General features: G+C 39.7%; 1 protein-coding gene across 2 annotated transcripts in view; it reads left to right on the forward strand.

The window, feature by feature from the left end:
• The window catches only part of LOC134223290 (uncharacterized), a 59735-nt gene extending 50908 nt beyond the window's left edge, over nt 1-8827 (forward strand). For both annotated transcript variants that reach the window (XM_062702443.1, XM_062702449.1), the window contains one exon: nt 6697-8827. In XM_062702443.1, coding sequence (XP_062558427.1) covers nt 6697-8497 — 1801 coding nt within the window. In that variant the 3' untranslated portion in view covers nt 8498-8827. The remainder of the gene's footprint in view (nt 1-6696) is intronic.
• Nucleotides 8828-12737: the final 3910 nt, after the last annotated feature.

The following is a 12737-nucleotide window of genomic DNA, read 5'->3' on the forward strand; positions in this document are numbered from 1 at the left end:
CGTAGCTGTATGTAATCTACAGGTTTTCGACTATTCTGTGCGATGAGACCAAAGCAAGCGTTTTTCAAGCCCAGCCTGAATCTGTTTTCGATGTGATGTATATAATTTTTGGACCAACATTTGAAAATGAAGATAAAAATATTTTTTTTAAATAATCGAGGATGAACAACACTCTCAAGCGTTCACATATCCAAATTACCAATTGATAAAAACTCGATAGAGAGTAAGAATCGTTCGATAATTGTATCTCGATTCGAAGCATTGGTAACAATGCCAAACATCCGATTGAACTTCATTGTTGACATTAAATTGGTATTAATTAGGTTTATATTATTTTAAATGATAATCGATTACACAATTTGAAAAGCACAAGCCTGGCTGATAGTGTACAGCTGAAACCATTACCGACGCAAACTGCTACAGAAACTTACCACCAATCGCTAAGTCAGTCTAAGCCCCTGGTGGCTAATTACAGAAAAAACCTATTGCGAAAGCTGGGCTGTCAACGGCGTTATTGATAATAATAATTATTCCATCACGTGAATTGCGTCGGACTTAGCGTTTAATCCGGCAGACACCTACGAATCAGCAAAAACGAGCCAAAGAAAGTTTACCAGAACGCATTCACTGCAGCAGCGAAAAAGATTCCGAGCCCCACTACTGCATCAACAGACGTAAGCAAGAAGCTATCGTCAAATGCCCCCAAGCTTTCCAAGGAAAACGCACGTTTAAGTTAGCATAAACGAACTGCAGTTAGTTAAAAGCCCTGCAATGGCGGACATAAAAAAACTTTCAATGAATAACTAAAGAAATGCTGATAAATTAAAAGCAGGCCAAGTTCTAGTTGGAATGTAGTGCTATGGAAGAAGAAGCTTGCGATGCACTTACGAGATTGACTGATTCACCGAAACCAAGTGCTAAACTGTTAGCAAGTTTTTAATAGTAAATATTATCATACATAGATATTGTGACACACTAGAGTCGATTTTTACGCGGAGGATATGGGCCGCGTAAATTAAAACAACGTAAAAAACCGCGTAAATCCCAAAGTATATCTGAAGGAATGCGGAAATCCAGAAACTCGCGTGAATAAAAAATCGCATAAAAACGATTCCTCTAAAAATAACCGCGTAACAAACGACTTCAGTGTACATCGGGTATGAAGCATTGACTCTTTCTTAATCAAATGGTCCAAGAAAATTGAAAATCCATCGAGAAACGGTTGAGATATTAACGTTCAAAGTCTATCATATTTTCGTGACGATTTTCATTTTTTTGCAATCGTAAAGTGTACCCCAATATAGAAAAGACAGACGTAGTTCTACGTCAAAACTTCTTAACTGCCCATACAATTGCGAGAGCCTCTTTGTCTATTTGTGGGTAGCGCTGTTCAGTAGCAGACATAGAGCAGCTAGCGTACGCTATCGGACGTTCTCTTCCGCTTGCCACGCGATGAGAGAGAACAGCACCTAATCCAAATTTGCTTGCATCCGTAGCCAATATTAATGGTAGATCGGGATCATACGGCATCAGTACTTGCGGCGAAATGATTGCTAGTTTTATGTCTTCGTATGCGGCACTTGTTTCTGAATCCCATTGGAAAGACTCTGCGTTCAACATATCACGAAGACATCGAGACCGTGTGGATAGATTGGGAATGAATGCGTTGTAGTACGTTGCTTTTCCCAAAAACAGCTGTAATTCATCTGCATTCGATGGACGACGTGCATCTCTTACAGCTTCAATATGTTGGTCCGACTTATGCAATCCCGTAGCGTCAATCTTGTGACCCAGACATTCGAGAGCCGGGGTGGCAAATACACACTTCGAACGGTTCAATCGTAAACCGTGATACTTCAGTCGATCGAAAACTGCAGCTAGTGCAGTAAGTAGATTTTCAAAACAGTCCGCAAACACAATAATATCGTCGAAAAAAATTATCACATTTGGCAACCCTTGAAGCACTGTTTCCATGCGACGTTGCCAGATCGCAGGGATGTTCGCAGCTTCGTAGACTGCTCTCGTCGGTCGCACTAGACCATGTGTTGGAGTATTCAGTGTAAGGATGTGTTGAAATTCCGCGTCGATTGTGAGGTGAGTGTAAGCATCCGTTACATCCAAGTGGCAGAATAGACTGGCTCCACTCATTCGATTGAAGATTGATTCAATTTTTGGTATCGGGTGTTCGTCGATGATCATTCGGGGATTCACCGTGGGCTTGTAGTTACCGGTAATACGTAATTTTCCATTCTTCTTCACAACGATGTGCGTAGGAGATGCCCATTCAGAGTAATCAACTCGTTTGTAGACACCTGTGGCTAACTTTCTATCGATTTCCTCCGCGTACTGGCTCTTTAATGCCAACGGTACGTCCCGTGCTTTTGCGAATATTGGTGATGTTCCCGGTCTCAGATGCACTGATGCCGGTGGACCTTTCAATGTTCCCGGACTGTCACTGAAAACATTATCATAGTTGTCCAGCAACAGAGACAGTGCTTGTTGATGGTCCACGAAGACCGCGGAGGTAGTTGACCTTAACGCATGTACTGCACTACTTTCAGCGAACAGCATGTTCAAATCCACTTCACCAGCGAATTCGGATATCCACTCTCTACCAAACAGAGTATCAAATCGACGTTGCGTGTAGTAAAACCGATTGTGGCACTCACTGGAAGCCGTCCCAAACACCGAATACGGTGGCCGGTATGACCAGAGAACTTTCGATCAGATTTCAGAAGCGTGAAAGTTGGTTTTATTGTGCGGAGTTTGGTTTCACTTATAATTTCACACGGAGCTCCGGTGTCAACTTCCATGTCCAGTTTTTGGCTGTCGATGATGACGTGTATGACTCGTTTCCCAGTTGTATTGATGGAGTGGATTTTTGCTAACGAATAGACCTTGTCTATTTGGGAATCAGGTAGCTCTTCCATTTGCACTTGACAAGCGGTTTGATCAGATTTCTGCTTTCTGGATCTACACACTTTGGAAATGTGACCTTTTCGCTCACAGTTATAGCACTTAGCATCACGAAACTTGCACTGAATTCGGGTATGATTACCACCACAGCCACTACACACACTCTGTTCTGATTGTTGATTGTCACTATACTTCTGCCATGGATTTTGTGAGGAAGAGTCCACTTTACGTGTTTTCGGTTTTTCATAACCTAACTTATTGGTCGCCTCAGCAACCGACGATGGTCTAGCCGTTCGCACTTCCTTGGTCGTGTTGCGCGTAGCCTCCAGAGAGTGGGCTACCTCAAAAGCTGCTTTGAATGTTGTAGGCTTCTTAGCGATAATTTCGTCACACATTTCCCGCGATTCAAGGCCGTGCAGAAGCTGTTCGATCAGCATTCTGTCGAGAAAATCCTCATACTCACAATGAGCAGCACCTTGCCTGAGCCGGAGAGCAAAACTGGAGATTGATTCGCCGCTTTGCTGAACAATTTTACGGAATTTGATACTCTCTACGTACTTATCCTTCGCCTGGTCAAAGTGGTCGACTAACGTAGTACGTAGATCGTCGTATGAGAGGGTTTCCGGATCGTCAGGACTCACTAAAAACTTTATGGCATTATTTAGCTCCGTTCCCATATGTACTCGTGCATAATGTGCATATTGAGCAGGTGGAATACAGCTTAGCTGTAATGCCCACTCAAAGCGTTTAAAATAATCTGATACGGAGGTATTGTCCACTGAACGGTATTCGGAAACAGAGAACGAGGGCGGCTTTACTTGGGTTGCAGTTGTTCTGGCGGGATCTGCCGCCATAGCTTCCATGGAGGATTTACGGGCATTGGCTAAAATCTGCGTAAGAGATGTCATTAGCTCTTCGTTAGCCACCTTGATTTAACGAGACCGAAACAAACGCGTTACTTTCGACCGGAAAACTTTTGCCTTTTAGCCTTTTAATCCCACTTCTGACACCAAAATGTTGGATATTTCGGGATCTCGATAAAGAGTGGGTAGCCGCGATTACATTTAGCAACGTTTATTGTTAATATCGGATATCGAACGAATTAAAATATCGAGTAATAGAAAACGCCGACGAGACTGCAGTATAACAAAATTCGTATTCTTAATAACTGAAAGGCAGTACAGTGATCGTTCGCTAATTGGGGCACGACCTCACCCCAACTAGCGAATGCTGTTCGCTTATTGGGGCGGTTTGACAAGCGTCAATGTCGTTTACTTTTTGCATTGAACAAAAGAAAATTTTACGCGCCAAAAAATATCGATCCCGCCAAACACGGAAACAAAACGTCAACGCGTTTTTGGCATCACATTCTGACGTTTAGCTGCTTTTTAATTGGGTTTCGCCCCAATTAGCGAACCCCCAACTAAAAAGCGCCCCAACTAAAAAACCCCAATTAGCGAACGTTCACTGTATTGCCAGAAAATGTGTAATAAAATCCAGGGTTTTAAACACATACATAACACCGTCCTTTTTTAGCGTAGCAACGTAACCCGGTACTTTCATGTACGACGAGGTGTTTAACTTATTCTGAAAACAACGCAAACAAATTTAATCAATGAATCGTCTGCTTTGAGCGTGCTTACAGCGGCACACTTGGAGTTAACTTTCTGAAATCAGAATGGCGAAAGGCATCTAAGGCTCGATTTCTCAAAACTAAGCACCTGCATCGAAAAAATATTTGGTAGACGTAGTAGCGGACACCTTCCTACATAACCGGTACCAAATAGTTTTTCATAAAAAGTTTCCAATTCTGAGAAAACCCGCGTTAGATGTCTTTCGCCATACAAATTTCTGGCGGTTAACTCATGCTGGCTATTTTGCGCATATACTGTAGCGCCTGGATGTGAAAGCGGCGGATAGAAAATCAGCCACTGCCAATAATTTATTATTCACCGTTTCAAATTTCGCAAGACGGACGTGGAGGCTTCTTTTCTCACGTCACCATTCTGAGTCGAGAAATTTCTCTTTACAGTCGGTTATGGTATCATATACTTACGGAGTTTTCATTCGTATCCACCATTGCAACGGGCTCACTAAAAAATAACTAATTCACCAACCAATTTAAAGGAAAAGACCCGTAAGACACGTATAGAGGCACAAAAGAGCGGCCGGGTGCAACTTGAAACATAAACATTTTTCTCAACTTTCTAATTTGACAGATCGTCATGGGCTGCCAGTTAATTTTTGTTGTTGTTGTCATGGTTGCCAGAAAGATTTAAAATGAAAGTAAGTTTGATTAGTTTTTAAATTTTGGTTTGATTGTTCTCACTGTGAAAATCTCAATTTTACACTGGAATAAAAGCACTCAGATTAAACATTTTGCATTTAATTCAAACATTTTAGTACTCAAAATTACCAATTTTTCCTTACTCTTGAAATAAAAAGTAGAAAATGTAAAAATCCCAACTTTTTTTGGCTCTGTGTATATAGAAAAAACTACAGAGGTAAAAATATATATCAGGTTTCGAGTGGCGTATACAAAGGCATTTTTCTTAAAGAAAGTCCATCAATCACGTAACGTAAAATTTGGCTATTTCATCACCCCTCCCCCCTATCTTACACTATTTGTATGAATCCTCTAAAAATTATATGAATCGTCACACATCTCGCAACCCCTCCCAGCTAAACGTTGCGTAATTTATGAATGTTTCTTTTGATTAAATGAAATTATCATTTAGAAGAAATTGTGTTTTCGTACTAAGGTGTACAACAAGTCCTAATACAATTTCATTATTTCGCTTCAGTACTTTGTTCGCTAAGTCCTTTCCAACACCGAATCACTTAAACTTATCCTAAAAACTTGTGATAATTTCGAATTCTGTCCCTTTTCTCTTAGTTGTGGATCTTTACGCTTTGGAAAAAGTCTTATTTCGGCCGGAGATACGGGTTTTACATAATAACTTGAAGATTCATATGCGTACTCTTGCCCCACCGGTTCCTGCGTACTTTTACCCCACAGTCCCAAAAATTATTCAAGTAATGGTTTTGACTTCTTGGAAAACCAACCGGTTTGGTGTTCTGTACCATAAAGTACTCTATACAATAGGTTATCGAAATGGTATAATGTTCACCTGATTGAACGTATATATGGTAATGAAATACTAGTTGCGGAAACCCAATTATTTTTAGCAAAATGATCAAAAGTTATCTAATTCCATATCTCCTTGTTGTTTATTCAAATCGTTTACAATTACACATGATAATAGTTGGCCAGAATACCTGCCAAACTGATGCAATGTTGCTAGTTTATCTTTTTTTATTACTTCAAAAAATCGAAAACGTACTCTTACCCCACGCGCACTCATGCCCCACTCTACTCTAATTACTGTTCTGAGTCGCTGCACTCTAATACGTAATTCTACGTTGATTTTGCGGTCGTGTCTCAGACACAACCTCCTACTTTTTTTAACTTTTCTTGAAAATTCTAGGAGCATTTTAATTAAAAACGGTTAGCAGTACGGGGTTGGACTTTTCTTATATTATAAAAAAACCCATAATTTTGCTTTTAAATTTTATTTTGCGCTTTTGCACTTTATGCATAGTACCTATAAGAAAAGTCCAACCCCGTATTGCTAACCGTTTTGCCATTCACGTATAACTAAGTATACATGTAAAGGCTATACATATGATTACTCGAAAGCTTTTTGAATGAATTGAATGCAGCCAACCGCACCCTTTGCTTGGTTATTAGTGTTATTATTAATAGTGTTATCTTTACAGACATGACGATTTGGTAGAGGACCTGGCAGAACTCATGGCTGATGATGCCACCCCTAATAAGGAAATTGAAATTGATGACGATTCGGACGCTAGAGGCACTGTTGGCAAAGCGGGCATGTCATTCATTCATTGCGACGAGCATTTTAAATTGGATGAAGAAGTAGCGTCCAAATACATCAATGCGTTGGAAACAACTCAACAAGAAACTTCACGTGAAAGTGTGGTAGCTAATACGTTGGAGTACTTCGAAAAACCAATGACAGAGAAAGTCTGCTTGACTGAGGAAATAACTATTAATGCCGCTTTGGGCGCTAGACCTACTGTTAAGAATGTAGACATGCCACTCACAAACGAATGCACCATAGGTTTGGATTCGGATGACGAAGGATGCCTCTCAGAGTTTTGGTTCAAAGGTATCTACATTGAACGCTTATTTAGAAAACAGCGAAGTATGAAGAAAATTGATCTGGCTCTCGTACGGGGCGATACGCCGGACGAGATTCTTCGATGCATTTGGAAGCGAGCTGAAAAAGTGGTTAAACGCCAAGTTATTTTTGAAGGCGAAACTCCGCATTGGTCCAAGAAACGCAAACCAGGATTTGAGGACATTGCACATTTTATTTCACTGAAAGAAACGACGAAGAAAAAAGTTTACACTACATCGTCAATTACACCACAGATGCTAAAATCTTGGAGGGATAAAGCTATCAACATATTCGTTCATGTCTATTCGACAGGCGTCAACACATCTGTTCAGTATCGACTAATATTGCGAAGACCGATAACTCTCAGAAAAACCAGTCCCTCTGGCACACATTACTCCACTGTTGGAGTATTGAACTCTGAGTCAATCAACTCATCACCGGCTAACGCTCAGGACCAGTTGATGCAAGCTCAGTCACCACCTCGAAAATTGTCCAAATGCTTCCAAAGCGCCGGTGCGTTTGAAGCAACTCAACAACAAGTAGCACATCGGAATACGATAACTGCGCAGACGAATAATGATGCTTTGAGTCGTGACATCGCTGATCTAAAAAATGACGAAGGATGCCTCTCAGAGTTTTGGTTCAAAGGTATCTACATTGAACGCTTATTTAGAAAACAGCGAAGTATGAAGAAAATTGATCTGGCTCTCGTACGGGGCGATACGCCGGACGAGATTCTTCGATGCATTTGGAAGCGAGCTGAAAAAGTGGTTAAACGCCAAGTTATTTTTGAAGGCGAAACTCCGCATTGGTCCAAGAAACGCAAACCAGGATTTGAGGACATTGCACATTTTATTTCACTGAAAGAAACGACGAAGAAAAAAGTTTACACTACATCGTCAATTACACCACAGATGCTAAAATCTTGGAGGGATAAAGCTATCAACATATTCGTTCATGTCTATTCGACAGGCGTCAACACATCTGTTCAGTATCGACTAATATTGCGAAGACCGATAACTCTCAGAAAAACCAGTCCCTCTGGCACACATTACTCCACTGTTGGAGTATTGAACTCTGAGTCAATCAACTCATCACCGGCTAACGCTCAGGACCAGTTGATGCAAGCTCAGTCACCACCTCGAAAATTGTCCAAATGCTTCCAAAGCGCCGGTGCGTTTGAAGCAACTCAACAACAAGTAGCACATCGGAATACGATAACTGCGCAGACGAATAATGATGCTTTGAGTCGTGACATCGCTGATCTAAAAAATGACCTTCACAAAGCTATCAACATACTGCAGGGCATGGAGCAGAAAATGGAGAACTTTTCCACATATGTAAGTTATGGAATATCGAACCCGCTACATCTGTAGCAACAGTACCGAACCCACAACCCACATGGCAATGGACATTCGACACGTCAATTGCCACACCACGGAAACGCTGAGACAACAGGAACTCGAGGTAGCAACACCTGAGGAGAATAACGTTGCCGATCAACATCGACGATATACTTTGCAAAATTTAATGATAGTTTATAATAGGGATTTATAATAGGATCCCTAGTTTATAATAAGGTCAGTGATAGGAATGCGACTTCAGTCTCCATCCAGTGCAAGCAGTAAAGAAATGTTTCCAATTTGTAACCAAAGAAAATTAAATAAAAGTGTAATAGCGAATAGTTTAAGTGAAATAATTTTTATTTTATTATACCGCGGGGTATCACGGCATAATTGGCGCAGTCTAAAGGAGTTCAAGTGGACAGAAGTGTAAAAAGTGTTATTGGAGCGGATATCTGAGAACAACTATTTACACGCAGAAACAAATCTATATAATAAAAATGAAATGATCTGTGTTCGTATCCGCATGACTCGAAAACGGCTGAATGGATTTTCTTCATTCCTTCAGCGGAAACGTTCATTATAGTTTCCGACAGGTTTATATCAGAGTCTATTATATATAGAGTTGCGCAAAGAGTGAAGTCAAATCTACCTATTGAACTGTCAAACCGTCTACCTATCAAGCAAAGTAAACAAATGCTTGTTGGTGAGGCGGAAGTATTGTTATCGCCTAATGATTATTATGGCGAATTTAAACGCATGAATTGAAATGTATTAGATTTGATCTAGAAACAGCTTCAAAAACCCTAATTAATCAACCTAGCGGTGACGATGCCTTTCTCGATCAAATCAAGATATACTGAAGGTGGTAACTTCGTTTTTTTCCAATTCCTATCTACCAAAAATGTTGGCATTTTTGTTTTTCTGTAAAATAAGCATAATACATTATGTTATAATCATGTTATGGCGATCGTGAAATTTTCTTTCATCCATTTTTGACAGAGAAATGATTTCAAGTATTGTTATTTGTAACACATATTGATATAATTGTTATGACTAACTGGTCGGGTTGGTACACAGAAAGAAAAATCATTTATCAAATTAAAAAAACCGTTGGTTAAAATGAAAAGTTGCGTTGGTTCTTTTTCGTAGAGAGTCCCGTGTGATTAAAATAAAAGTACGAAAACTTTTGTTACACCCATGCTTCAAAAATGGTTTGCGCACAGAGAAACAGACGTCTCTCTCAGCACATGTTCCAACGTTCACCTTTTTAACGGTTGATTTATTTTTTTGTAGGTGGTCAATTGGCCACCAATGGCATTTCCATCGATTTTGGTTGTGTTTGACGTTGGCGCACTACCGCCATCTGGTTGCCACTTGGCCACACACAATGATTTTAGCATTGGGCGGCAGTGTTTCCGTGACGATGATTTTGATTGAATTTTGTTCTAAGTGAGACGTCTGTTTCTCTGTGGTATGCGGCTCTGAAAATAAAAGTACAAAACTTTCAAAATGACAACGTAATTGTCAAATCAAAATAGTAGATTAAAAGTTGAATATTTTCAATTTGAAATTAAGTTTTAATTTCACCAGAAAGGTTTTTTTTATCCCTCCTCCATTCAAGTTTTCTTTTCAAATTCAATTGAATCAATCGATTTTTTCTTATTTTATCAATATTTATTCATCTGGGTTGGTTTAAAAACATGCATGCAACAAGATGTCCTTGGCTGTCGTGTCCACCTAGCACCTAAACCAGCCCGAGAACCAGTCATTGCAGCTCGATTGAAACCACTGGGTGCTTTTTTTAAACATGCCATAGTTCTTCTTCCCGTCATAAATATCAAAGTAAATCTGTGAAGAAAATCAAAAACAAAAGTCTTGCATGAGAATCGTCATCTCAATGTTAACGAAATAAATTAGCGTACAAATTCATTCATGCTATAGCGAAGCACCAGAATTGGGTGGCGTTTTTGAGGAATTAGAATTGGTGCACATTGGTAGTATTTACATCGTTTCTTTTAATTAAATATTCGACTTACCTCTTCGTTTCGGAATACCATCTTAGGGATTTCATTTATTCTTGTCACTGCACAGAATAAAAAGTAATAAAAACGGCGCGGACACCACAACAAAGTTGCGACTATCAAAATTTATCAAATTTATCAAAAGCAGCTGTGTCTGTGGCGTATGCTGCCATTGCCAACGTTTTGTTTTCATTTGCCGCTGTCATGCACTGTGCGGAAAATAAACAGATAAATGTACACTAATAAAAATCCACACATTTTTATTGGCAAAAATCTAAAGAAATTTACAAATAAATGTTATGTGTGCGTTAATAACCACCCGATATAGAAGAATCCACATAAAGGTTATTAATTAATAATGGTTATGTGTGTTTCCACATATATGCTATGCGAATTCACATAGCCATTATGTGGGAAATGCTATAGTCAAAATTTATGTGTGCCACACATAATGGATATGATTGGATTTTTGTCAGTGTATTGTTGTGTTGACAGATAAATAATTTTTTAGGTGGAATGAGAGAACTTTTAATTTGTCGTTGAGAACAGAAGAAAAAAAACTTTTAAAACAAAAAGTAATTTTAAATGAGACGTATTTCACTTTCAGTTTTAAAAAAATGAAGCACTTTTTAAAAGTAAAGTGTAAAACTTTCTGTAAAACCACGTTTGTTTTTTGTATATATAACATATAACACCATGGGTCTTCAAGATTTCTATAAAAGGTTCGGTTTCGGAGTGAAATGTACACGAACATTTTGAAAATTAAGCCAATAACTCTCAAGGCCGACTAGAATATGACGTCAAATACATTTAAGATTATTCAACCAATGACACCCCCACCCCCCTCCGCCAAGGCCACGATGCCAGTTTTGAACGATTCCTGAATATAAATAGAAAACTAGCAAAACCGCATACATAATATAATATGGAAATAAGGAGATGTATAAAACGAAAACAATATTCAGATTTGCCCTTGAAATCAACCAAACTTCACCATATCTCCACACAAAAGATATTTTAGTTACTAGATAAAGATTGTCGCATCGGTTCCCTTTGTTCTGCTGTCCGGAACATGTTGGATACAAAGCTGTCAAATCGTATGGATTTTCCTTCTTTGACATTTAGCTCCCCTATCCACGCCAGCAAAAGATGTTCCGGACAGCGACGACAGCGACAATCTTTATCTAGTAACTAAAATATCTTTTCTCCACACCACCCATCATACTATTGGGCGGACTACTTTTCGGATAATAAAAACACTTGAAATCTCGAGTTATAAACTGCGTACTTTTATTTCACTGTTTGCTATCCATACAAAGATTTGGTTATGATTTTAAAAGAAAAATAACGCACTGCTAGTGCGCGCTCAAAACCGACAAAAAGCATTGGGCACTTTGTGCGAAAGCGTTACTTACACACTAATCAGAAATTGTACACCTTATCACCCCTGCTCAATTTCAGATCTTTGAGAGGTTTAGCTCCCCCCGCAGTCGACAAAATGGCCCAGCAGGTAGAGACTTTGTCATAATATCCGCTACTTGCCGCTCTGACGGAATGTACTCTATTTGAATACGACCCTGCTGAATCATATCTCTGATGTAATGCACTTTTACGTCAACATGTTTCAGCCTGCCGTGGTCCTTTGGATCATTCACAACTCTAATGGTTGATTGGTTATCTTCAAAATAGGTCACAGGAACAGCTAATTGGTAACCAACTTCTTCCAGCAACCGGATCAGCCACACTCCTTCGCACACCGCCGTGGTCAATGCAACTAACTCGGCTTCAGTCGATGACAAAGATACAGTTTGTTGTTTCCTGGTTAGCCAAGTTGTCACACATCCGAACACTCTGAAGACATAACCTGACACTGAACGTCGATCAATGATATTATTCGCCCAATCCGCATCACAATAAGCTTCAACAATTTTTGCCTTATCATCACCTCTGTACTCCAGTCCAAGGTCCACAGTACCCTTAATGTACCGCAGAATCCGTTTGAGATGTGTCCAGTGTTCCTCAGTTGGGCAACTTTGGAACTGACTATAGTAGTTCACCGATGCACAAAGATCAGGACGAGTTGTCATGGTTAAATACATCAAACAACCTACTAACTCTCTGTACGGTTTTGATGTACGATTCGATTCTTCTCCTTTTTCCAGTTTTAGACGACACTCCATCGGAACTTTGCTTGGCTTACAGTCCAACATATCGAAACGATTCAACAGACCCTGAAGGTATCTTCGCTG

The sequence above is a fragment of the Armigeres subalbatus genome, chromosome 1 (genome assembly GCF_024139115.2).
Source record: "Armigeres subalbatus isolate Guangzhou_Male chromosome 1, GZ_Asu_2, whole genome shotgun sequence".
NCBI classification, from domain to species: domain Eukaryota; kingdom Metazoa; phylum Arthropoda; class Insecta; order Diptera; family Culicidae; genus Armigeres; species Armigeres subalbatus.